We start from the raw sequence: 27968 nt of genomic DNA, 5'->3' as shown, positions 1-27968 counted from the left end.
CAAGACTGAGAGAAAAACCGTTTAATAACACTAAGATATATGACATGCCATAAATGCTTACCAGGCAATAAAATGCCAGTACAAACACTGGTGTTTGGATTTTATCCTTTAGTCTAACTAAAGTGACTGATTACAGCTGAAGGAATCAATAGGAAAAATGACCTCAACGTCTGCAGATCTATGTAAGCCTTTTCTTGCCTACAACAGCGCACAATTCAGATGACAGTTGTCTCAAATATTGCAGGAAAACACATAAACAGCCCCAAACTTTTAAAAGCTTTCTAATGACTTGTGTGGAAAAAGATAATGTATCTATTTATATGTGTGGGCATACATTCATTCTAAGGTAAAAACTGACTTCTCAGAGTGCAGATTTTATCTCTCTGTGAAGAGAGGTACTCCCAGATTTCACAAAGTTATTTTTAGAAATACTGCTTTGAAATCTGGCCTTCCTTAGAGCCAGTGTCAGAAGAATACATCTACTTTCTACCTGCCTAGTACTAGGAAATGGGCTGAACAATTTTCTCTGTCTTGTTTAACATCATCACCTTCCTTTATCTCCAGTAAAAATGTAGAGGAAGAAGGAGTTCCCCTCAACCGCCATTCCTTTTTTTAACTGTATTACTGAAGTAAAATTATAGGTTTCAGGAATGAATTGATTTAATGAATAAAAATAAGAATTAGGAACATTTTGAAAAGGATGTTTCATGAAGACAGTGAATTGACTGCTGTGGCTATAAACTCAATTGGTGCCAAAAATAATTTCATATTTTCAAAAAAATTACTACTTATTATTTCATGTAAATATTTGGTGCCTCAGCAATATCTGCTGAAGCTAAAAAGCGCACCTGAATAATAAGCAAGCCACTGTTCTTCTACTGTCCTTTTCCAAAGTATATAAACTAAATCTGTCTCTGAGCAACCAAAATGACTTTGATGCAAGGGTATATTGGTGCTTCTAGAAGCTGTAACCATGCTTTACTTTACACAAATGTTTTGAAAATTAGATTTTCATGGGTCCTATTTCAAATCCCCAGGAGTTTACTGTTAGCCAAAAACCAATATAGTAAGCAGACAATACAGTTTATTGTGTGGAAGAAAAACAGAACCCCACAACAGACTTCCTGCTTTTGTAATCAAGTAGAGAAAAAAATTCCAGATTTAGGGAAATTATTAGTGCATGGTTATTAGAAGCACTGCACTTCAGTGTCAGCTACTAGGTGTTCTAAGACAGAAAACTCAATTCCAACAGTTTGAAAAACAAAGTGGTGAAACAACCAGAAGAGTAACCAAGTAAACAAGAGAGACATACAGGATGAATACAGAAGCTTTGTTTGACCCAGAAGGCAACTTTTCACATGCATTGTCCATTTCATGGGAAATTCCTATACTTTTCTTCCTACTTTCATAACCTATTGCTTGACAGTAGTTTTGGGGGGGGAAAAAAAAAAAAAAAAAAATCTAAATTTGGTTACACACACACACACATTAGAAAGATTTCCTACTTCTACAAACTGAAACTAAAAAAAGGAATGAAGGAATGTTCTCCTTAGCTTAAAAAAAAGATGTTATTCTTAGTTTCCTAGCATAAGAAAAATCACATTTTGGTCCTCCTGTTCTTCCCCTCACCTCCACACTTCATTTTGAATGAGTTTAATTAATTACTAGGAATTAAAACCACCCAACAAGTCTAAACATGGAAGAGTCTCACCTATAACATACTAATAACAGAGGAGAACATTTATAAATCTTTAGCTCAGCCAAAGAAATTCTGTGTAGCCACAATACAGTTTCTCTGATGCTGCAAGAGACTCAGCTACCTGATCTAGCAGAATTGCATCCTACTTCAGGAGTATTTCATGCTCCTTGGATTTCATCAAATCAACTAAACAAGAGGAATCTTACACTAAGCTGGAACAAAGCAAAACCCGTTAAAAACCACAACAAACAACAGAAAAATACAACACTTGAAAACAGGACTCTGACATGCTAACAGCTAAGGACATTATTACAACGCAAGTGACTTAGGCTGTTGTTTTTCTTCAATATTTAAAATTGCAAAATGCTGCTTTAGTGTGACTTTTGAAAAAAACACCCAGAATCCCTGTTTCTTGCAGACACATATCAATACTTGAACAAAGTCCAAGCAAGTTTATTCTGCCTAGCCCAATGCAGGCACCTGCGCAGTCACAGCAAAGCTACCCATACAGTTGCTATGTAAGATCTTGTTTGCTCACCAGTAAGGCATGACTAGTATAGCCTCTAATACACTCTCTTCTTCTGCCTCTTGGTGCCTCCAGCCTGCGCCAACCTAATGACTGTTTCGTACAAAGAACAGAGTATTTACAGCTTGCCTGCCTGTCCTGCAGACCTGTGCCACTTCTGAGGGTTTTCAGACTTCCAGCCGCACTAGGGAGAGGGCAGCACTCCTCCTTCAGCATTTGCTTACACTGCTACTGAAATCCCTATTGTTAACAAAACACGGAACAGAAAGTCTACCCTACATGATGCTCCCTACAGCTACTACTAGCAAGCTTGTTTGGGTTTTAAATAAACAGATTACTCTACCTTGGATTTCCTTGCCCCTTTCTTGCCGCCTGTTTTCTTCGATACAGTTTTTTTCTGTGATGGAGACTTTGCCTTCTTTGCTGGAGGTGGAGTGATGATGGCTTCCAGTTTTCCTTTTGATCCCCTCTTCTTTGCCAACAGCTCTGGGTGAATATTGGGTAACACTCCGCCACTGGCTATGGTGACCCCTTTCAATAGCTAATAAAAAAAAAAAAAAAAAGTTGTAGATGACAAATTCCAGCATTTAATCACCAATAAATACAAACTGGCATTTACAGCAAACTTTGTACATTGCCTTGAGTTCTAACTGGTTCTTGTACGTTTCTCAACACATTATCCTTGAAGAAGAGAAACATGAAATGTATGAAATGAAGCTGATCACGTACTAGATTTTAACTATAAAGGGAATATGTATTCTTCTTGCACATATGCTTGTTACTGTCAGTATCTCTTGGGCTCACACAAGATCTGTTTCTGTGAAGCTGTGCAATGAGGACTGTTACCCAGCTACTAGAAAATAGGACAGCCCCAGCCACAGACACGAGGGCTTTGCAGGGCAGCTTGTGGGAGAGAGATGGGACCCCAAAGTCCATGGTATGGGACTGCAATGGGTACCACGCTGTAGAGAACCCAATATATGTCCCAATTGCTGAATTTTCTTGAAAGCGCATTTTTAAAACAGAATTTTTTTCTTAGAAAAAGAAACTTCAAATGGAGGGTAACATTTATACAAATCTCTATACCTGCAAGTCTTTCTTCAAAAAAATCTTTATGTAGTTGAAGAAAAGCAGATCAATATTCAAAACTGTGCAGTTTATTCAAGCCTTTAAAAGCAGAGGTGAAATATATCATGTTATGTATTTAAAACCACTTTAACCCATTTTTTTTATACATCTAACTGGGACTAACTCACTATTCGGGAGGATAGAAAGAGTGACATCAAAGTCCCTCAGGTACTCCCACCTTCTGATTGGTGTTTACTGCTCCCCAACCACAACTCAGTGAGGCTCCAAGCTTACAAAGGGATGATGAATGGAAAGTATTACCAAATTTCAGACAAAGCCAGAAGGAGGTTGGTTTGGGGATATTATTTTTTTTTTCCTGCCCCATCATGATACATAGGTTTGGAAAAAGTACCTTTTCAGATGTGTTTTTACAGCGCCTCACACAAAGGTACATTAATCCTAGCCTGTGTCTTTGGCTGACACCACAACACTGTAATAATAATGCCCAAATTTTTTTTGGCTAAGTTAAAGGCATCTTGAAATCTGCAAAGGACACAGACTTGCAAGAGTTCCAAAGCTCTTAATTCTGTGGTCACAATGACAGACTTCAATGGGAACAGCATAGGTCCCACCGAGTCCTAAGCTGCGTAAGGGGGGAAACAAAAACAAACAAAAACATCTACAAGATTTCCTCCATGTCTCTGTAGAGTTTATGACAATGTCCCACTCTAACGGAAGTGGTTGTAATAGTCCGAGCAAATGTCATATCACATCTCCATTGCATTTTTACACATTTTAAGAGTTCTGAAATACATAATTAAGCTGAATGCTGTAGTCAGTTACACAGGCAGTGTGCTAGTGAGTGAATGAGCTGTTTCCTGGTGGGCTACTCAATAAGCAGAGGTCTTGAGTTACAATTCAGCTATATGGAAAGACAACTTAAAAAGCTCTAAAGGAAATCCTGACCCTCACACGGCGGAGTTTTTTCTTACCTGATTTAATTCTTCATCATTTGCTACAGCCAACAGGATGTGTCTAGGAGTGACTCGACCCTTCTTGTTGTCCCTTGCTGCATTTCCAGCCAATTCAAGAATTTCCGCTGGGGAAAAAGTAAGCCCCTCTTAATTACATTGTGATCATTAAGAAAAAGCAATGTGTTAGCATCCATGCAAAAAGATATCTGATTATATCATGTTATTCCTAACTGCTGTAGAATACCCTCAATAGATATCTAACTCTAAAATGATAATTTTCTTTTCATGTGTCTAATCACTGAAGGGTGAATGCACACTTGAAGTCCTGTGGTCTAAACTATATTTATGTTTTTGTCCTTTTAAAGCAGTTCCCCTAGATTCCTGATTTTTTCAGCGTTTTTCTCAAGGCTACTGTGTGTTCATCTTCTAGGATCCCTCTCCTATCAGGTGACAGAGTACTAGATGTACAAATGCTATATTTTTTTTTCTCAAAGCTGTCATAAATGTGAGTTCTGGCTTGCATTGCTTCTACTTTTTTACTGGAAAAGATGCTATTCTCAGTTTCTCATTTTTAACATTATGGAAGCATGTAAGCACACATCCAAGTTAGGACACTAAAAATACAAACTCTGCTGCTACGCTGACTTAATGATTTTTTTTTCTCTGTCCAAGACGACGTTTCTGTCCAGAAAAAGTAATTGATGAATCATGTTTATTTGCTCCTAGTAAATTATCTCCTTAGATGAAATTTCCAGTCCTGACAAAATACGTTTAACAGCTGTGCATATAATGGCTTTTATTGGAATTAGGAAAGATTAACTTGCTCCCCTGCAAGGATCTATGAAGCGAAAGGCTAGAGCGTTACCCGCTAACTTATCTGACTTCAACTCAACAAGCCCTAGGCAAAGAATGCAATTAATTACAAGAACAATTAAAAAAATGACATAATGTGTTTATCTGACTTTGCAATTATGTGCTACTGCTGTCTCCATTATACATAACCTTTCATCTCCCTCTGTAGAGACTGTGTTTCACTATTGCTTTTGGTATATTTTCTTTTGCAAGCGTGGTAACGTTTGGAGAAAAAGAGAAAAAAGAAAACGAAAAAGTCTTTTTTATACCTATTACACACTAATATATTAAAATTTAACATTAGTATAGGGCACGAAATTGATTTCACATTTAACAACTGACTATACCATGAAATCTCTCCCATAAGCTTGCTTCAGAGGCAAATAGAACTGAATTAAGACATTAATCTGGAAATGAAAAAGACTAAAATCAAAGCCCACACAACCACATGCCTTTACCATAAGACACAGTAAATCTTAAGTAATACTATATAGCACAGGCTATGGCTTTTCATTAGACTGAATTCAACATGATTCTCCAATTATTTTTCATCGTAAGTCCTGTAATAAGCTAGTTATGACACCTACTGGAAAACTTACAGCTGCTTCTGGATGTTCTACAGTTAAACTTCATCGAGAACTTTTGGTAGGCTTTCACTACTTTTGTGTTTTCAAAGTGAACAATTAACTTTATTATAGGGGGAGACGGAATATTAAGTCTAAGCCCCCAAAACTAACAACATTTCATGCTGACAACAATCACTTTAATTTATTTTTAAAGAAGGATTAGCAAGGTAAGGTCAACCTGACTATGCTTTCCACACCTCCAAAGAACTCAATTAAGCTGGCATAATCCTTTTCACATACTTCTCAAAAGCCACAGCTCAGACATGTGAGGTTTAGCTTGCATTCAGCACTGCATACAGCCGCCTGTTGTGACAGAAGACCTGTATCACCTTCCACCGGACAAGCTGTGCTCTCGGTTACACCCCGTGCATCCCCACTGACCTCAGTAAGATTCTGTGTCACTGTAATAACACCAGCATCTCCACCTCTCTAGATCAGGAATTGTTCTGTTTGTATCGCAGACTTTATTACCGGCTGAAAAGCATGGGAAGGATTTGCTGCAAACAGCAGACTACTTTTCAGTTTGCCTCTGCTTCCCCCACCTCCACTTCTTTACTGCATCAGGCACTGCTAAACAGTTGGGCCGTGTTATTCTCTGCAACTGATCAGCATAACTATGCAGACAGGTCATTTCGTAACTAAAGAGTCTAAGAAAGTGTTATGCCTGTAAAGCACAGAGGAATGTTTTATTTGTTCCTCATAAAACTAAAATGTCTGCCTTGTACAGTGGAGAACTGTTCTTGTAAGTGCTAAGCCCTCTTCCTTGGACAGGAAACTCATTTTGAAATTACAGTTTTCTAATGGTCCTTTAGGGAAGTTGAGGTACCCCACTTCCTTTTCAGGAACAGAGCGCTTTGCACTGGCGTTGAGGACCACAAAAGAGGAGCTTAGGGAGAGGGAGAGAGGAGGAGGAGGGCATGGAGTGTGGAATTTTTCTTCTGGCCTTCTCCTCAGCTCTCCAGTAATAATCAAGCATTGCTCGTGCATGCAGAGAGACCCACAGCACAGAGAACAGCAAAACACAGCTATGCACACAAGTCTGGTTAAAGGGGGAGGGACTCTCCCCTATTTAAAAACAGAAGATTAGGAGGTATTCCAGCTGAAGCCAATATAGGCAACAATTTTTTGATTTAGTACTGACAGAGACAAACCTAATCCAAACCCAACAGATCAGAGCACTTAGAAATGCTAGAAATGAAGACTTTCTGGATCCGGATGGGATCTGGACGGGATCCTGACTACTTGCCTGGATTTTGCTTGCAGACAGCTTTACTTTCACATCTGTTTTAGGCTGCTTTAATTCTAAAGATTTAAATGGCGTTTCATCCATGTTTTAAACCAGATGAAAATCTAGCGTTCTCTTTAAGGGAGCTGCCTCAAATTTCCAGAATAATCACTCTGGATTTAGGTGTGGAGCTGGAAAGAGTAGTAGGTGGGAAAAGGTATTTAAAATTGAGATTGGATTTGAATTCTTAGGTCAGACCCATCTTTGGAAGTGCCAATCTACCAGGTTCAAAGGTTGGAGTCATTGAAGAGCTCCGTTTCATTAAAGTTAATCTTCCAAAAGTGGGAAAAAAAAATATACATTCAAAAATCAACTCCTGCAACTGAACAAGGTCAAGAGAGAAAGCTTTGCTTGTAAGTCTTGAGGGAAAAGAAAGTGCTAAGAGCTTCCATGACATCAGGATTCACTCAGCTTGTATTTATCCAGCCAGAAGACCAAAACAAGAACATTTTACAAAAATGAGGCCTTACAAAAAGGATGTAAGTTGCATAATGTCTATTCCATTCCTTTCATGTATTTACTCAGGGCATTTCCCCCCTAGAGAATAATTACACCACCACCACTCAGGCAAAAGACACACTTTACAAAAGTAATGAACAACAAAATCTCTATTTTTTTTTAAACATGGAAAATATACAAGTTATTCAATATTATCAGCTTTTGAAGGTATAATTCTTCAATTACCACATATTGAAATCTTAGGGTAATATGAAGAGACACCCTTTATATTTGCACAAGTGGCTTTTTCTCGTGCTTTTGAATAATTACAAACAAAAAAAGCAAACCAACATATATTGCTTTAACTGCAGATATAAAACAATCCAGCAAAAGTGCTGTGAGAAGTATATAATTAGGAAAGAAAAAAATTAAGTAGGAATGCCATGTCAGCATGTGATATATTCATGTATGGACAGCTGTTATGTAGAAAGAAAAGGGATGGATGCCTTAGAAATCTGACGTGAACAAATCGATTTGATTTAAAAGACAGTTATGATTAATATTTTTGTTCTTTTCAGTCATCATTAAAGTAGAAGGTTAAAGTGGGAAAAGAAAGTCCTAAAAGTGAAGAAATTTTCTCTTAAATTTTAACTTAAAGGTAGTTCTTATTTATATCAGTTGAAAAAATCCTTTGCAATATTTAGAACTAGGCAAATGGATACAGGTAGTGAAAACTGGTATAAGCCTGTTCTCAGCACTTGAACCAAAACTGCTTTTCTTCTGCTGAGGTTTTTTAAAGTTCAGTTAAATATTTTTAAAGGAGAAAAGAAAACAGGTTGTATATCTTTGTACTTAAGCCTGAGATAAGACCACAGGAAAAGCTGTTCTCAAGGCATTTCCTACTCAAACACAACCAAAAAGTGTTAGAAGTCTCAACAGAAACCTCATCCTGAAGCAAGTTTTCAGAGCGAGTTCCTCATCCTTTACTTGCAGAGACTCTGATCTCTGGTCATCTACTGGACACCCTACTAAGTTCTCAATTTCATTATTTGCATTTCCCTGTTTCACAGTGGTACTGCTCTGCGTTGAATACTGTTGCTTTGGTAGTTCACAACACTTACAAATATTGGAACAAGAACTCAATACAAGGTTAAAATGAAACAAATTACTATTAGACCTAAACAAAGCAGGCCCAGTAGCAACTGCAGACCTGGAGGGAAACAAAAGCAAATGCATTCTTCTCCCGCTCCTGGAAAATGCTCTTGTTCACTTACCTTAATTTTCAAACAAAATATTACTGGTCATTAGTGAATAAAACTTCTTTAAAGCCTAAATGACAAGGCCTTTAGCTTATCATGCATTCCAGGCCATAATACTTTCTAAATGTAAATACTCAACTCAATCTGGTCTGAGTTCATCTCCAAAATGTTTTTTGGTTTACATCTCAAGCTAAAACACTGCTGTTGCATTGAATCCCTTTGTCCACCTTCTCTTCTGGGAGATGAAATCATAGCTTTGAAAATTAAACTCTTAACAACTAACAGGTGATGTGTTGACACAAGGCCAATTTCTGAACACGCAAGTTCCAACAGGAACAAGTCAGGGGTTTCTAAAAAATTTTGAAGCCTCTCCTCAAAAGAAAATTGAAACCAATATCCAGAAATCAAAGAAAAATGAATGTTGATACAATTCCACTGAGAAAATACGTATTTGCTACAAAGCCAACTACATGACAAGGAGTCTGTTTATTGTATTTTAAATTAATCATCCTTCCATCAGCATTTTATTGACTTCAGAATCATTTTACATGATTCCGGAAGGTTTTAACCCAATCAACCCCAATCAACCAAGACTGTTAAGAGTTTCCTGCATTCTTCTCTCTGTGTATTCCACCCAATCCCCCTGGAATCTGCAGTTGCAAGAGCGAAGGCAGAATCATTTAACACTTTCCCTCTCATGCATTCCAGTAAAACAGTTCTTAGCCCTGGTTCAAAGTCATGGAAATTTGATGCAGTGAAAATCAATTCAAGAAATTTTACTGCTTTGAACAAGCCTTGATGAAACCTCAACTCTCAATAGGGCAATCATTCTCTTAGGATGCGATAAAAACCCCCAAACCCTTCAGTCTTTAGTGTCTGAGCTGTATCAAAACTAGGCCCCTTAAAGGAGAAACTGTTAACTTTGCCAAGTTATTGTAAGTTTTGTATTTCTATGAGGCAGATGACAGACTGCTGTTTACATAAAACTCAAGTTCAGGCCACAAAAGCCACTCCCACTTAGAGCCTTCTGATCTGACTCACACCTCTTTTCTACACTTTAATACCATCTTTTTTTTTTTTTTTTTTTTTTGGTAAGACATCCAATGTTATTTAACTTCCTAATTTTTAAAGTTTTTTGTTTTACTATTGATCTGTAAAAGGTATGAGAGTTCACTTTTCAGGGAAACCTGAAAGTAAATTTCGTCTCAAGTGTTGTTCTTTACAACAGTCACACCCCAAGTACTAATATAAAAAGACATAGCCTATTTCTTCTCCACTGACTTCAAGAATCCTGATCTAACTCAAATTAACCTTTTTTCTTTTTGAATGGAGCTTCCTCTACCTAGCAGTTTACACTTTGCTGTTACTCCTAACAGTTTACGTGTGTTTTAGAAATGCACTCAAACATGATTAATATAACTGCTGCCAGATGTTACTTGATCAAGTGCTGCATGTACACTTTGGTCTGGCTGTTAGAGAGTACAGGAGACTACTCATGTCTTAAGACTTGGTCCTAGCTTAGTCTTTCACCTTTGCAGGCACGTGTTAGGAACTTGCATTTCCAAACTTTAAAGAAGTCAAGTGGCAGATGCCAATGAACATAAATAACATTATTAACAAAAGAAAAAGAGGAAAGGACTTCATATTGCAATTTGGGATTTTATAGAAGTGACGCCAAACCCTGGGCTTGAAAGAGGAAATGGATATGTGTATCAAGGGTGTGCATACCCATGCCCCTACAAAGAGGAGCAAGATATACAAGTCAGTGTCAAAGGCTTTACTAAACAATGACCAAAGCTGATGTAATCCATATATGCTGTGCTCTCATTTTTATAGTGTACTCATTTCAACGTGATCTGGCAGATGGTGATAATGGTTTTGTTAGATACTGCCTCTGACAGTGAAGTGGGATTCGGTGTTTATTACTGAAAATATTATGACTCATTAAATTGCTGTTGTCTCAAAGTCTTTCCGCCACATCAAGTCTTTTTGTACCAAGATAGCAATGGAAGCCATAATCAATACAAGTACCGGTAGACAAATACAACTGTTATTATTTAGAAGAAAAATATTTACATATCTTTTTCCCCATTACTTTACAGAAGCAGTATAGGAGTGACTATATAGCATGTTCAACACCTTTTTTTGGAAAAATCTATGTCTTGAGAACAAAGCATGTAAAAAAAAAATCTATTACTTTGGGTGTTCTGTGGTAGGTGAACGTATGGACTAGCTATAACTTCACTGGAGCAAAAAGTACATCTAGCCTGACATCCTGTCCCTAGCTAGTGCCCAAGAGCAGATGCTCAAGAGCTTTAAAGGAACAGGCAAACTTAAAATGCTATTTTTCCAGAACATTCCCTCTGATTTCGGCCATGTGCAGCTGAGTGGTTTCCCAACTTAGAAATGCCATCTTTGTGTTTAGTCCCCCGATGGATTTTGTTTCTATGGATATGTCTAACTGTTTTCTGAAACCATTCAGAATGGTTTGGTATCCATTTTTGGTATCCATAACATCTTACAGTAACAAGGATCACTATACCACAGACATTTTTGCAGTTTGGAGGAAAAGTACCTCCTGTTTGTTTTAAAAATACTGTATTTCACTGTATACCCCCTAAATTTATTTTTCCCCAATGGAGTTTATATTGGGGATGGAGAATCTCATCTGACTGCACCTAAGAATCCACATAGAATTTCATCCCTAAAAGAAATTCAGGGATAAATGCACTGTGGAAAAAAGACTGAAGACCAAACACATAGCATGATCTGAACTCAGGTATTCTTAACTAATCCTTAAGGAAAAAAGAAAAGGGGAAAAAAGTCATGCTTACAATACTTGATGTAAGAACTTCTGAAGTTTGAGAAAATCCGAGGAAAGAAACTGCTTGCTAAATACTGCATGCTACTCTAGAAAGGTAGGATGTCTTCCTGCTTTCTAGCTATTTGTGGTACAACTGTCAGTCCCAGGAATAAAGGGCCAAAGAAGAAAAGACTTAAGCTTTATAGATTCTTTTGTTCTTCTCAACAAGAGATACAAGACAAGGGGTAGGAAAAAACTGTGTAGCAAAATCAGCCACATTTTTTTTTTACTCTTCACTTAAACTCCATTCTTCAAAACAAAGGGCGATACCAATATTAAATTGAACAGCAATTTATAGTAGTAGTCATTACTTTGTTGCAACTTAGCCAAATAAATAGATGTAATGACTGTTACTAGAATAAAAAGTATTTAATTCTAGTTCTAAGGATATTAAAATATAACTAAGATTTAACATTTTAAAGGAAGAAAATAATTCAGTGACCATGATGTAAAAAACAAACCAACCCAGCCCAGCATTTTGTACATTATCGCAATATGACATGTCACAACACAAATTCTGATGCATATTTACCCCTCTGAGATAAGTGTCTATATTTACATATCAGTATGCACTGTTAGGGCTTTTATTATGAGAAAATGCTTTGGCTTTTATTGTTTTTCATCAAACCTGATCTGTGTAGCTTGGAGAATACATTAGGACCCTAATCGGTTAAGTAATTTTGTATCGACTTAGCTTTTGTGACTTGGAGATCCACTGAAGTTTATGGGACTACAAGAGAAGATAGGCACATACAGTAAGTGTTTACAGGGTTGGAGCCAAGGAAGGGCTTATCAGTGAAAGAAAACTCTACATTTTTGTACATTTCTAAGTTCAGAAAGTTGGTCATTCAACTGGCAACAAAGTTTTATATCTAAAGAGGCACTTACAAGTACAGCAACTTTGAATTATGACAATCTCACTTCTCTTAAGAGCATGACACAAGTCTTACGTAAAAGAGGCATGTTACAAAGGAGCTTTGCTATGCTGACATTTTTGAAAGGTCTCTGCTTGTGAGGCTATTGCCATAAACAACCCTGCTGTATTTTAGGTCCAGTATTAATCCGTATTAAAAAAACACACTAGATCTGAAGAGGTAGTTTCATGCTTGCTCAAGTTAAGGCACAAACCCCTAATTTATTTTAAACCTCTTTTGGGACACAGTTTGTGGCACAACACCATAATAGGGATTAGTGTTTCTAAAGCTGCCTGTTTAAATAGAAGAAATGTATCTTGGTAGTGAATGCACGTTCCAACAGTATCAAAAAGATACTGTCAATTAATTCTCTTCTTAAATTTCATTACTCCCTAAGGACCATTATTTATGGTAGTCTCAGAATGCCTGGAACTTGAATCTGCTTTTAACCTAATGCTTTTTTACTGTGGACCTCTGAGCTCCCCTCTGCTTCCAAGCAGAAGTTCAGTAGTACATCTGCTTTGACAAACAGGGCAAATCATTGTTTTCCTCTGTGACCCTGTAAAAATTTTCAGCAGCAAGCAGAACACAAGAGGTGAACAGCAGTTCAAGTTGATCAGCTTGCACATCGGAAAGTGAGCATCTGAAGTGAGCAGTTAAACTTACTGCATTCAGGAAGGACTTTCATTTTGCAGCCAATCAGCAGCTGGCTTAAGAAAGTTTTCCACATCGAAAATTAATCAAGATGAAAATGCAACGAACTGAGCTCCAGCACATGAACCTCCATTAAGGGGTGACATCAGAAAGCCTGAAAACAAAAACTCAGGTAAGCACCAGAACGCCTCAGATGCAATTCTAACCATGGGATTCGAAAGGTGCTTATTTTACATTTTAACAAAATACACAATCAACAGTACACAATGGGCAATAAAAATCCACTTGTGAAAAAATTCTAATGGAGAAAACAGACATTTAACATTTTCTCCTACCTTACTTCAGTATGTACAGAACAAATATAAATCAAAGTTTCATTTCTTCTGTATTCCTGTTCTCCTGCTGTTTTATAAACTACTTCTCCTCATTTGCTATGACATTTTGGCAATTGAAAATTATTTACAGTGTAGAGAAGACGATGGGGGGCAGGGGGAGCAGAAATCACTTGCAGGCCTGGTTCTTGCTGCTTTTAAATATGCTCAAGAGATTTCTATTTTTTAAGGGCAAAGGAGTATCTTTTTCAGTCAATAAGAAAGTTTGGACTATATTGTAACTTGTGCAAGCTATACATCTGAAGGGAACATACCTGATTACCTGTATGGCTGGACAGGTTCTGACAAATACAAACCATACAACTTCACCTGAGTGGCTGTAATGCCCCAGATGAAGTCTGTGGACACCCTCTTGACTGACGTAGGGTTTTTTTTGTTGGTTTTTTGGGGTTTGTTTTTTTTTGTTTTTTTTTTTTTTTTACATAAACCGATACTGATGCTCTACTTTGCAGAGAAAATAAGGAGTGGATTGCAGTTTTCCAAAGTACATGTTAGAGAAAGTAAATAGGCAATGAATCATTGTAAAACAAGTGCCACAATAAGTAAAGACAAAAGGAATTGCTAATGCTGAACTTCTCACCAGCTTAAAGCAGTTGATAATGCTTAGAATTAGTTCTGCAGCACAAACAGAAATCAATCAAATATTCTGACTACTCCCAGCAAGATAGGCAGCCCTGCATGAACTGCTGCTGCAAAGAAGAAAAAGAAATAAGGACCATGCATTATAGTTCTTCAGCATGCATGCTATTCCTTCAGAGTAAAGAAAGGAAGTATATACACTTGCTTCAATATCAGTAAAATTCAAAGGTACTTTCAGCACGTTCACCCACAAACACATACTTGCGTCCTATTCAGAGTGAAAATCACACATTATTTCCTTAGATGAAAAGCAGGAAAGAATAAACAGGTGGTATGCTTAAGAAACCAGACTGCATACACTGGGTGTGCTGATGAGAGGATTATTTTGTAGTATTACTTGTAGGTAACAAGAACCTTTAGGGGATAAGTAAGGGAAGGAGAATACTCACTGTGCAACCTGCTTATATGTCAAGTATGTGAGATAAGGAAAAACACTTTATTAGCTGAAGACCAGATGTCAAATTGTACATCTAATATTATAGTAGTTTTTTGTTATTATTTTTAAAGTTACTATAACAGACAACACAGGGAAGATGTACTCCAGTCAGCCCCTGTAGAAGAAGCTGTCAGAAGCCAAGAGACTGAAAAGCAGCACAGCAAAGACACACAGTTTTTAGTTCACAGCAACTGAAGCAGCCAGACTAATTCCTGTGTGCTAAAACAGCGCATGTTCCTGCTAGCAGAGCTGTACTGTGTATAAACATGCTAATACAAAAGTACGAGAACAACATAAATGTAGTTTGAAAAGCACTTTGTTGGGCACAGACTAAAGAAGGGCTTAAATTACAAATGGGCCCATACACTACAAGAAATTATAGATGTGTATTTTTACTTTCTGAGGAGTAGCCGTACATATACGGTAACAGTAAGTTACCTTCAAAATACAAAGCAGAGAAAGTCATAACTACAGATGGATCCAGAACAGAACTCCAAGTCTGAACAGCTGGAAGCATTATGGAAGTTCAAATCTCAAACTGAACCAAACCAAAATCCAGATCTGAGCACATTATGGGCTAATTTCACGTTTACATCAGAGTTAAACTTTAGCAAAGGCCAGCAAAATTTAGCACCTCATCTTCTAAAGGATTAAAGTCAGTGCCATATTCTGCACACACATGAACTAGTTTTCAAACCTTAGTAGGTTCCTTTCTATTAGGTCACGTCTCTGTCATTTCCCCTCCTAGTCTTTTCTGAAGTTCTTCTTTCCTACAACTGCTTTTGATATTTTACGTTCTTCCTCTCCTTCCTGGATGCACAGGATCGCTTTTTTGATTTAGCCAATTTATTAGCATGCCACTTCACATGGTCTCCTTCCTATTATGTCACGTTCCTGCCTTTATTTTGAAATGGTTGAAATGCTTTGATTTAGTCTCAGATCATGTGCTGACATGAGCATCTTTAAAAACTCTCCTGGAGAGAAGTCAGGATTTCTCTGGTTTTGTGAAGTAGTAACTGCCAAGAGGTAAAAAGAACACAAACCAAAAATCTCCAAGCATCCCATTTCAAGGGAGTGTTTCTGAATTATACTGAAAAAGAAGAATGACCTGAAGTTCAGAAAACATACTGAGCATTAAAGGCTAAAAAATTGCACTACATCAGAGTGTGAAAAACTTACAGAAAGAGAAGGGGAAAAAAAACCCCAAACCCCACCAGACTGAAACAGTCATAAAACATAAAACTATTACTAACTCAGTAAGGAAAGAAAAGAGTATCTGTGCTTTTGAGATGCATCTATGTATAAGAATGAAAGAAACCCCTGAGATACAGGATACTAGGACTATCTACCTAGCCTTCAGAGGAGAGGAAAAAAAAAAGCTTAAAAATATTTACAGGGAGAAAAAAGAAGGTACTTTTCCCCTTAGCTCTTGCCACCTCCCTTTTTTCTTTTTCCTAAAGAAGTGATGTGTGCAACTTTTTTTTTACTTTTTGTTGTTGTTAATCTCCTCAGACAGTTTCCGAGGATGCACAGCAGTTAAAGAAACACCTTTATTTCCCCAGCCTATTCTTAGCTGCCTAAACCATCACTGCCTCAGTAAACACTTTAAATCAAACAGTTAACCAATAACATGTGCTGATCATTAGCAGTGCCTTAAGCTCACCTGTATTGTTCTGTTTCTTTAAAAGGGCAGCATTCAAAGCACCCTTCACCCTAAGAAGCATTTTATTTGAGTTGTTATTGCTGTAAGCAGGAACTTAGCTGAAGGAAATGTTAATTTTTTAAGGCCATCTATGAAGTTTAAAAGCATTCTTTTAAAGAAAAGGCCCAAATAAAGAAAACTATGAACATGAACAAGTGAAGGAAAAAAAAAAAAAAAGGATATTTGATGGCTGAGAAAAAATTCGATAATGTAATATGAACACCTTACAGAAAACAAGCACTCTATTAATTATTTTCCAATGTTACCAATCTTCATCTTTAGGGGAAGAAGAAACTTTATGGAAAAAATATCAGCCTATTTGTGTTCTTCAATGTCAATACCCATTATAAGGTGTACCTAAAATTGTCTTAAGGGTCAGGTCACTTCAGTTTTACTCCCAGCAAAGTTAAGCACAAAGTAGCAAAACATGTGGTTTAAGTCAAAGAAAGAATGAACTTCCTCAGAGGCTCAGCACACCCATTATAGCTTAAAGACCACTGTCCCTTGAAACACTTGAATCTGCTGCAACCAGAACACTGACATAAGTAGATACACTGTAAAAAGAAACACTGCTGTGAGAAATGAGATCCGATTCAAGCTTTTCCTTAGTTGTGCTAATAGAATCTGTCTCCGAACACTGATCCATCTAGCACTTGTGCTTTTTGCTAGATCCCTAGCCTGCAGGTATATGTTTGTAAGTCAATCCAGCCACGCGAATGTGACTGAACTGGTGGTTTATTCTTACCCATTTTTAATTTTTTTTTTTTTTTTTTTTTAAGCAAACCAATATTGCAAAAAGCCCATATGTTGATGCTGTTACAGTGGGGTTAATATTCTGTTTAGAAGACTACTTTTGTAATGTTGTTTGTGGGGTAAATTTGCAATGTTTTAAGTCTCATTTGAGAGGAGAACTGCTATATAAACATCTTTACTTGCATGTCTAGTTGTGTATGTCTTTGGGGAAAGCATTTTCTTCCTTTGAAGCTTCTTGCTAAATGGAGCAAAAATAATACTTTCATCCTCCAAGAAGGTGCTGTGAGGATGAGATAATTATTTAAGGTGTTCTCATTCTGATGTGATGAGAGGAACAGAGAAAGGACTGCAATTATAAGCAAATAAGCTACGTTGATCTGGGGCAGATGAACAGAGTGTGCATTTATATACAGACTCAACCAAACAAATTGCTTATAGCATATGTAGTCTCTAAAATAATCTGTAAATTGAACAAAAACGTTTAAACAATGCTGTAAGCAATCTCAGCCCTGTGTAAACACCGAGAAGCTCTCTATTTAACAGGAATGTATGTGCTTAACAGACAATTACAACCCAAACAAAACCATCAGGCACAAAACTGGAGCAGGAAGGACTGCAACACTGTAGGTCCAGTCCATACGCATTGATGTTAGTAGGAATTCTTCTGACTGCCTATGTGGAAGAAGAGTGTTTACAACAGGTCAAAGCAAATCCAGTGCTGGAATGCACAAAAGCCATCAAAGCTCTGATGCAGGGGTGGGGGTACCCTGATTTTGGCTTAGATGTGTGATCAGCACAGCACTTACTTCAGCTATAACTTTTTCAGTCATCTATAAATCAGAGGATCTTCTGGGGTTTTTTTCTGTGCAAATTCAGTTTGTATTATTACTTTCACTGCTGCTATTTCACATTGTTCAGCAAAACCTACCAGTCAGATATTCCAGTACAGCAGCCATGTACACTGGAGCACCAACACCAATTCTGTACTTCGGGTGGCCTTTCTTAATGTAACGTAGCATTCTTCCAACAGGGAATATGACCCCAGCCTTTGCGGAGCGGGAAGTCTTGGTTGACTTCTTCTTTCCACCCCTGCTGGACATTTTGTCTGTATTGGGTCTGGAACAGCACTCTATACATAAGGAAGGGGAAAAACAAACAAACAAAAAAGTTATCAATATGGACTGATGCTGTAATACCATATACTGAATTTTGAAGACAGATCAGTATTTTGGGGTAGGCAATGCATTAGGGTGCCTAAAACATACACACAAGTTGCCTTTTCAGAGTATATACAAAAAGAACCTAAAAAAAATGTACACAGAATGTTTACTTGCCATTGTCATCTTGGCATAATTTTATACAGTAAATATATAAGCCAGAGAAATTATTTCATTTAAATCTGCTTTGGAATTACTTTTCTGAAATTCTTAACAGATTAAACCGGGTACCATTAATGGAGCAAAGTGTGTTAACTACCTAACGTAAAACAGAGCTTCTGCATTAAAGCTGAGGATGCTTTCTGCAAGGAGACTGACACAACCCTCTGCTCTTTGGGAAAAACTCTTGATTGTGCATTTGAACAACTGTGGTGGGACTGTTACACTCATGAATAACTATGTTCCTAACTAGGAAAAAACTGCATCCACTAAAGATTTCGTAAAGTGTATTCACCTTTCTTAAAGAACTAGATTTTCAAGCATGTGTGAATTTACAGAACAAAGGCCTATGCATGGCAAAATACATCTCCTGTACACTAAATGTTCTATTTTTAGAAAGATCTGAAATGAACCCCTTGAGATTTGAACCAAATGGAAACCAGCTATCTCCATATCGAAGACTGTACTGCTTCAACATGCCCTCTAGGAATCTGATGAACTTCAATCTGCCACCTTTCCTTAACATTAACAGTGGTCTAAACACCCAGCAGATATCTGACAACTGTATCTCAGTTTATGTCGGTGAAGAAACCTACTGCTGATACAGCTGTCAAACATTTTTTTTTCTCTTTGATTTCTGCTCAGGCTGTAAATAGAAGCTGACAAATCTGAAGAGGTGGACAGTTTGCAGGCTTTCAAGGTACCTTTGAAGGTTTAGACGATGCACTGGGTTTTGAAATTAACTCAGAGGAAAGGAGACAGTCCCCATCTCCCCCTCCCTCCCTCCTGTGTGTCTGAACTCTAGGGAAACCAGCAGTATCCATCAGTGATACACATACCTCTGTACATCCTACTTCTTTCCTTGCTGCACAAATCCTACCTAATACAAATGCAAATTCGCTGGTGTGTTTATATACTCCACAATGAAACCCCTTTAAGCCTGCTTTCCCATCACACCAGTTCTCCACTTGTCTTTTTGTTTTTCTCTCATTTATTCTGAATTCTGTCCTTGTCCTTATAAACTTAACTGTATTTGCCATAGGTCTGAATCCACAACGATTGACTGAGCTCAGACTTAGGCAAAACAGGTTCACCAACCCCACTTCTAAGTTTTGCAACTTCTGCTCTGTGCTGACATGTCCTGCAGTCTTTTAAATCTCCATGAGTCACTGAGATTCAGACTACATAACTACCAAATGAAGACCACTCAGGATAACTAAAGAAATGTGAGTATCAAACATTTCTTTTCCCTTCCACTTCCACACTCCATTCATCAGAGCCTATACCTGCACAGCACATTAAGTAAAATAAATGCAACGGGCTCACTGCTTGTTAAAGGTAAAGGAAATAATCCCATCTTATTAGCTCAGATGAAAGTCACACTACATTTATGAAACTGATGTCAAAACACAGACAGGAAACTTTGGAGGAGGGAAGCCATCGAAAGGGCTCCTTCCCCTTTCCTCTGCTGTGAACTCAGCTCTGTAACAACTATTATTCTGTGAAGAAGAGGACAAAAGCCAATTTTCTTGCCTTGAGAAACTGCCTAACTGGAGCTCACAACTGGTTTCAAAACCCTTCCATTTAATTGCATTTTCTCATCTAGTTAGCTCTGTCTTTGTTAGCAGAAAGGCTGGGTGTGGCTTTGAGTTGGTTATGGACTTTCTGCCAGAAATTATTTTCATAGTTCAAAATCTATTTTCATCAATACTACAGATGTTTAATCTCACAAATGTTGAGAAGTTCATTGAATCAAACACCAGGGAAAGCTGCATGAGAATTACCTGTGCTTCTAGCTTCCCCCATAATTACTTTAGTTTGTAACTGATAGGTGAATGATGAAAAACATAGTTTTTCCAGGGAAAACCTGCAAACCTTGAGCAGTAAAATTCTATTAACCATTTGGCTTATGAGTTTATGGGAGAGTCAGAATAGCTGGAAGATAATATGGAAACCCTTACTTCCTGATGTTGGTTTTTTTTTCTTTGGGAGAGTGTCATCTAGCCATCAGCTGCATTTGGATCAAAGTATGAGTAATGCAGCAACACAGAATTACTGCCAAAGAGGCTTTGAAGGAGCTGGAGTAAATACAGCTCACCCAATCTAAAAATCCAAATGAAAGACACACATGGACGGCCATGCTGTAGCTGGTAACAGAAAGAGATGAAAGAGCACTGCCCTTTCATTTTTAGTTCCAAGAAAATGACTATTCACAGACAAATAATGGAAGTGGTTTCTTCATATGTCAAAACAAATAGGTACTGTGTATCACTGCCTCTGGATACATACCATCTATTCAAAGTGATGCTAAGTTTGTTGTTAACATACTGTCAATTGTCATCGGTCATGCTAAACCAACCTCCCCTATACCACCCTTGAGCAAAACACTTTGCTGTTAGCTTCCAACCTCTTTCATCTGGTCTTCAGAAGATGTTCTTCCCTTTAACGTACTATTTTCTACTTAATACCTCCAAGCCTCCTGTCATCTGCAGCTAATGCCTACCCGTATATAAAATGGTGTATTTTTTTTCTTTCATAATAAGCTTATTTCTGCAAACTTCTGCAAACTCTAGAAGTTAATTCCCCCCTTTATTTTATACTCCTGGTGACATTTCTCTTGTTAATATTCAGGATAACCCTGGAACTCTCTTGGCAATTAACTGGATTCTCTCATACTGTACATTAAAGAGCCTTCTAGCTGTAAGTTTATTTGTGAGGAAAAAATTTGCCTGAACCAGAAAGGTGGGAGACTTGCATACTGAAAAAAGCAAGAACTTCTGGAACTTTTAGTATCAAAGGTGAAATGCAATAAAGATGAGTTTCAGATCTTCCTGTCTCAAGGATCCCATTCCTACAACATGTGGTGAATCACTGTATCTTTAGATGTTGGGGGTGGAGGGAGGGAAATTCCAATTAAGTTTCAAGTACCACTTTTAATTTTGCCAACCATGCAATTTAGAAGGGGAAAAAGAGAGCCTGGCATGGAAGACCTTTTCCGGGCTTACGTATGGATTCAGGATCATTACTTTGCAGAACCTGTTTGTCCTGCCTTTGACCTGAGGGATGGCCCAATGAGCTCTCAAAGTTTCTTCTCTAGTTCCAGTTCTCCACAGCAAAAGAAAAGGGAAAGAGATTTCACTTGCAACAGCCACCAAAAAATGTATTGAAGTTAAATGTAAAGAGCATGGCAACAGATCAAAAACCAAAGAAAACTCTGTGCCTTACATGTTCTCAAATGGTTTATCTTTGTAACACCAGAAACTCTGGAATGCTGCCAACATTAATGAACCAGAGCTGTTTGCTGAGTCACTGCTAGCCAGCAGATGAGGGAGGCAACCAAAGGGAACCTTATCACACGTGCCATAGTTCAGACAAGATTTGAACAGGATCATTTACAGTTTAAAAAAAAAAAAAAAAAATTTTTAAAAAATCACAGTCAATGACAGTCAGTAGACTGGTCCTTTCTCTTCTTCCCTCTCTCTTGCCTTTCCAATGCATTTACTGAGCAACTTTGCCATATACATAGCATCTTCAAAGAGTTCACAATAAAGTGATTTTGTTTCAATGTGACAGTTCACAAAATTATCACTGTGATAATTGGGGGATATCACCAAGGAGTCAACTTATCCAAGACCACCTTTGACTTCAAATCAAATTTAATGCTATATTCTTCAGTGGCTCTGCTGTGCTTGGACACAGATTGCCCTAGTTGCAGAATTTAGCACCAGATTCATAGCCTTTTGAAAACCTCTTAAAGACTGCAGCGAGATTCATACTGCTTTCTAAGATCTCAAAATTCACAGAAATGAGAATCTGACAGTCTATTAATTTGGCTCACAAAGCAAAGATTCAAGCTACAAGGCTCCTCTACTGTCACATCTTTGTGAGTCAGATATAAATTTTCTAAGAAACAAAACAATATCAAGGTGTAGCGATGAAATCAGCATTATTAAAATTTTTCTGTTTGAAATTGGCTGTAGTAACTCTTGTTGGCCATATTTTTCTGTGTGAAGATCAACACTCCACTAAACCACACTTTCAAATACCATCTTCCTAAAATGCACATAGGCATCTGTTTTTCTGAAAGCTTTAACATCACATAATTCTGAAAGTACAGCCTGCACATCCTGGTAAAGTGATACCTAATTTCCAAGTACCAGTACTTCATTAGCTCAGTCAATTTGATGCTTTCATCAAACAGTAGTAATAAAAAACACCTGCTATTAATAGTTTTCAGGTACTGGTTCTTAATGACTTGACAAATTACTAAGAATGCTACTGCTGTCAGGCAGGGACTGTTCTGATCATGGGCTTACATTGGTGTATTAACTGCACTCAGCAAACAGATGATTAAATTTAGATCTACGTGATCACATCAGTAAATGTTGTGGAATCCAGGAGACTATTGCTACAATGGGAAAAATACTAAGATTTAGTAATTTTTTTTTCTTCTTTCCAGTACAAAGACTAAGCCAGAAAGTTCATTTTTGTATCACAAGAGATTAACTGCAATGCTATTTTCTTTCCATTGTTTCAAAAGATTAACAATGTAAGTGCTGCCATTCTCTCTTAAATCTATTTATGTACTATAATAATAGCTGCTCGCTGTACTCTTTTTGAAAAGGTGCATTTGAATTTGCTTTGACAACTAACTTGCTCTGTTCTTGGCTAATCAGAAGCTAGTCTGGCATATTTATAAAATGCACTGCTCATAGTCGGTATAAAATGGTCTCTAATAATGCTCGCCTAGCACAACAGTGTCTCAGTCTGTGACTGTGGCTTCTAGGTACGACAGTAATAAAAGAAGAGCTAATCACTCAGTTATTGTTTGATCTGATGTGATTTCAAATTTTAGCTTAAGTGCTTTATCAAAGCAATAACTCTTTGTGGTCTGAAACAGACAGAGGAGTGAAACCGGTTGTGATAGAGCATTTCCACCACTACATTAATTTCTCATCTGAAAAGGTAACACCATACATACATTTAATTTCACTTGGAAAACCAAGAGAACATTCCTCATCTAGGAATGCCCAATAGGTGTACTTTCTGTTGAAGATTAGTAAGACTAAAATTCCCATAGTGATAACGTAAAGGATGGGAAAAAGAGGAATAACATTTTCACAAAATCCGTGTGCAAAACAAAATATTCTTGCACAATTGTATTCAACTGGCAAAAGTCCCTCCCTCCCACAATGGGTCTGAAACCCCGAAACAAATATCCCCTTAATGCGCAAACCCCCACTATGAACAGTACTGGGAGAATGACAACAGTTTTAGCTGGGCATCCTGCCACCAATAGTCAGGAAAACGTAAATACAATTGTCTTCACTGACCACTGCTGGGAGTACTAGCATGAAATCAAGCCCATTTGTGCATTATAGCTTGTTGTATACTAGGGAGGAAGCATAAAATTTGATACAGGATGTTAAATCACTGCACCATTTATGAATTCAATGTTCAGAAAAACTGTTTTAAAGAACATTTTGAAAACTTCTTTGCCCCTTGACATTTTTGGAAGAAAGCAAAAACGCAATAAAGAATTCACATGGATGCTTCCAAGGCAAAATCCAGATGTAGAATGAAATTTAAGATAGACGCCACGCTGCTGAGGGAAGGGAGTGCAAAAACTTGACCCACTGAGAAGGCCATGAATGGTGTGATTCTAGCACCACTTCTTTTGGAGCAAGGACCACGAGCTGAATCCTGCCCATACTCTTTAAGGAGGGGGTCTGGGTAAGGAACTATAGCTTCTTTACATGTCTATAGCCTCTTTCCCTGACAAGTGAGCAAGCACTGCACTCTTCTCACAAACACTGCACGTTTCTTTTCCAATTTACCTCTAGGAAGCACTGCGCTGACAAAACCTAATGCTCACTGCACTGCCCACTGGGTCGATATTCCCCCTCCCAAGGGAGGCGCTCTCCAGAGGCTCCTTTTTTCCTCTTCTGGCACCAGTTCCAGATTCCTGCTCCTTTACCCCTACTTCATAACCTTGTTGGGGCAGGACTACCATTTATGCAGAACAGACAACAGGCCTTGATCCTGGCTGACAGAGTTGTACAAAAAGACTTCTGAATTTCTTTGGGAAAGCAAGATTTTGACCGTTCTTCAGGAATGTGACTATATCACCTATCTTATCATGAGAATATCTTTTATCAAAGCTCATTGCTGTGTATTGAAATTTTACCTGCAGAACCAGGCAACTCCTAAGGACAATTTTAAACATGCTGATTTATTTTAAGACTAAGTTTGCAATGGTGGATTTTTCTTTTTGCTAATGCTGATCTATAAAATAAGCAGTGCTCAAGCACTCTTCCTATATTACTGTCATTAGGCCAAATTCTAGGCTTACTACTAGTTTTTAGATCAGTTATGGCTTAATCCACACTGTCAACATTTGGCTTTACTGGCTATTAGAAGGGTATGCCTTACACACAACAAATAAAGTTACTCTTTAAGAACCCAGAAAGCCTAGAAGATTTCAGTGTGAAAGATTATGATACATAACACAGCAAACCAACCGGCAACCATTACTAAGTAAACAACAATATAATTCCTTTCTTTCAGAACACTTCAAAAAACCAAACCACACAACACATTGGGAAGTTTTCTAGGACCACTTGATACAAAATGTCTCATGCCCAATTACATTAAAATGTATTTTTCAAAGCAACTGTAATTGTCTTGTTCCCGCCTAAATCTTTTAACTCTGGGTTGTGCCTAAGAACCCAGGTTCCGTTTTTATTAATTGCTCACTTGCTCCTTAGCTCATTTATTTTTTCTACTCTTAGGAATGGGGGAGGCAGTGGATCTGCAAAGTTCCCTACAGACCTGTTGCTAAGTGACAGCCACACACAGTCCTGGGGAAAAAAAAAAAAAATGGTCGTTCCTCTGTATGGTCAAGAGATAAATAACAAGCCTCATCCAGATATATTTCAACAACCAGTCTCCTTCCATCACTGTAAATGAAGCAACCTCAGTTTTACACCACCCTATGTGCATATGAGCTGGTTCCAACTGCCAGCTTCAGATGCAAATTCATGGGCCTTCTGCAACTTACTTCTAAAGCTTACAGAGAAAACAAAGGGATAATAGGAAGATATGAGTTACAGAAACAGTTTGTTCCCCTTACTGTCTTCTACATGCATGATTATGTCAATCTTTGGTCTAAATCCAGGCGCTTCTGTGATATACCTTGTGCCAAGTCTTAGGAACCTGCATTCACCTGCGTCTTGCAGTACTTGCAGTCCCCTATGAGAAACACCCACACCCAGAGACAGTCCGTATAGGTTGCTCAAATCCTGCAGGCAGACATATTGCAGGCTATACGAGAAGTGACAGTTCTAAAAGAATATGGGGCCCTGCTTCTAACCGAACATTAATTTTTACCACTCTCGGAAGCCCTTGCTTACGGTTTTAAAAATGTCATTCGGCCTTTTTTTTATTAAGTCATTCACATGCGGCGGGTAACTTTTATGCCACGGTTTCTTCCTCCCAAAGCGAAACACACTGAAAACACGTTCAGCTGCCTTTCACTTGCGCTTTTTGCGGTCTCTCCAGATTATCTTCTCCTGCCCGATGACCCGAGGTGAGAAAAACGAAGAAGGAGTCCGTGCGTGCGTATAAAGGCAGCGAGACGTGAGGAACGGCGGCTCGACCCCCCCGAGCCGTTCCTTGAAACCTCCCCGCAGGGTGGGCGAGCGAACGTCTGCGGGGTGTCCGCTGGACTCCTTCCAGCCTCCGTACCGTAACCCAGCTGCAGCTTCTACAGAAATAAAAACCCCGCTGCCACCATTTCGCTGGGAGCGGGGTGGATCTTCCCGGCTTCACCCGAGGCACGACGAGAAGAGGCAAGAACCGACACACCGCCCGGCGCGGCCCGGGCCCCCGCTTTTCCTCAGGGAAGGGCGGGGAAAGGGGGCCAGGACCCCACCTTCCTCACAGACCACCCCCGCTCGGCTCGGGGACCCTGGCACCCCGGCCCGGCCGCCACCCCGCCGCGGAAAAGCCCCCTCAGTGTCGTCGTCGTCCGTCCGCGTACCCCCCCCCCCTCCTCCTTCCCCACACGGCGGGCGGCCGTACGTAAGGCGGGCGAACCCTTTCGCGCCGGGCCGGCGGGCGAACCACACCAGTGACTTACAGCGCGGCCTCCGGCGGCAAGATGTCTCCCGTCGGCCGGCGGCGGCCCCGCTCCCGCTGCCCTCCTCCTCCTCCTCCTCCTCCTCCGCCGCCGCTGCCTCCGCTCCGCTCCGCCCGCGGGGCCAACGGGAACGGCTCGACGGGCTGGCGGCGAACTCCCACAATGCCTCGCGCGCCCCCCGCGTCACATCCCTCCCTTCCCTCCCCGCGCGGCCCCGCCCCTCTCCCCTCACGGCGGCCGTTGGCGGGGCGGGCGGTTCGCCGTCCCCTCACGGAGCCCCGGGGCCGCGGGGAGCCGTTCGCCTCTGGCAGCGGTACGAGGTCTCCCGCTTCGCCGGTACAGGCCCTCGGCTGCCCCCCCCCCCCCCCTTAAGGCGGGGAGCGAGGCCCTCCGGCCCCCGTGGCAGCTGGCTGCCATGCGGGCGACCGGCTTGGCTGTGTGGGGCTGGGCCTTGGCACCGCGTCCTCCACAGCTGCTCCTAGCCGGGCCATTGTGTACAAACGTGTTGGCTCCTAAATCTTCAGCGGCGAGGACAAGGCCGGGGCGGGGACGGGGGTTGGGGGGGGGGAGGTTAATGCCACATTCCTCCTGAAAGGAAGTTTTTGGTTCGGGAAGGGAGCGAGGGACTGGATGGTTAGCGCTGGCGCGAGGCATTAACGCGCTCTTTCTGCTTTCCTCGTGCTGTACAAAAATGGCTTGCTGCCATTTCGTAGGAGCCCCAGATGGAGCTATCGGAGGAGTTTCCGCATGGGAGACGCGGATGTCCTTGACCGTGCCTTGCTGGGTTGGGAGAGGTGGGTTGCTTCTGCCCCCACACCCGCACACCCAGCTGACAAATGGAGGGTGCACCCCCTCACCGCCATCCCCTTTCCAGCTTTCTTCCAGTTGCCTTGCCCACCGGCTGCCGGTGGAAGAGGGTAGCTGCTACAGCGGGGTCTTGGCTGCAGGACAGACAAGCCGTAACAGATTGCCTCTGGGCTTACAATGGTGGGACTAGAGGCAGCTGGAGTTTTGAATGTCATGGAAGACTCTGGGCTTGCTACAGCTCCCACTTTGGCGGCTCCTATCCGAGTGGAGCATCCCCTTTCTTCAGTGCCCAAAGCGGGATGCCAGCCCATAGCCTCTTCCCCAGCATCCCTTGATGGTTTTTCATGGCTAGAGCTATGACAGGTGGCAGTGGCACAGTGGCATAATATTGCAACTACCAACAGCTAGTAGAGGCAAGGAGTTTCTCTCCATCCCGCTCTTCTCATCAACCACCCTCAGCTCCAGCTCTCCTTATTTTGCTCAGTACCTTTCACAGTACCTTTGTCATATGAAACAGAAAGCAGAAAGGAAGAAAATGGTTTAAAGGGACAATGAAAAACCGGGA

The 27968-nt window shown here is 39.7% G+C and overlaps 1 protein-coding gene across 14 annotated transcripts in view; it reads right to left on the bottom strand.

Annotated features, from left to right (window-relative positions):
• Window positions 1–26734, bottom strand: part of LOC115334028 (core histone macro-H2A.1) — a 47671-nt gene extending 20937 nt beyond the window's left edge. For 3 of the 14 annotated variants that reach the window (XR_005931103.1, XR_005931101.1, XR_005931104.1), the window contains exons 1-4: window positions 26597–26727; window positions 18009–18209; window positions 4286–4392; window positions 2569–2766 (exon numbers count right to left, since the gene is read on the bottom strand). Coding sequence is in view for 9 of the 14 variants with exons in the window: in XM_029997741.2 (XP_029853601.1) it covers window positions 2569–2766; window positions 4286–4392; window positions 18009–18180 (477 nt within the window). In the remaining 5 variants the exon portion in view is untranslated. Of the gene's footprint in view, window positions 1–2568; window positions 2767–4285; window positions 4393–13170; window positions 13313–18008; window positions 18210–25868; window positions 25888–25966; window positions 26222–26596 lie in introns of those variants that run through there. The other 11 variants (XR_003921018.2, XM_029997742.2, XM_029997744.2 and 8 more) reach the window with 8 other exon arrangements.
• Window positions 26735–27968: the final 1234 nt, after the last annotated feature.

Source organism: Aquila chrysaetos, chromosome 22, assembly GCF_900496995.4.
Source record: "Aquila chrysaetos chrysaetos chromosome 22, bAquChr1.4, whole genome shotgun sequence".
Lineage (NCBI taxonomy): Eukaryota > Metazoa > Chordata > Aves > Accipitriformes > Accipitridae > Aquila > Aquila chrysaetos.
The sequence above is the reverse complement of the archived record's forward strand: the minus strand, read 5'-3'. Positions and strand labels throughout refer to the sequence as shown.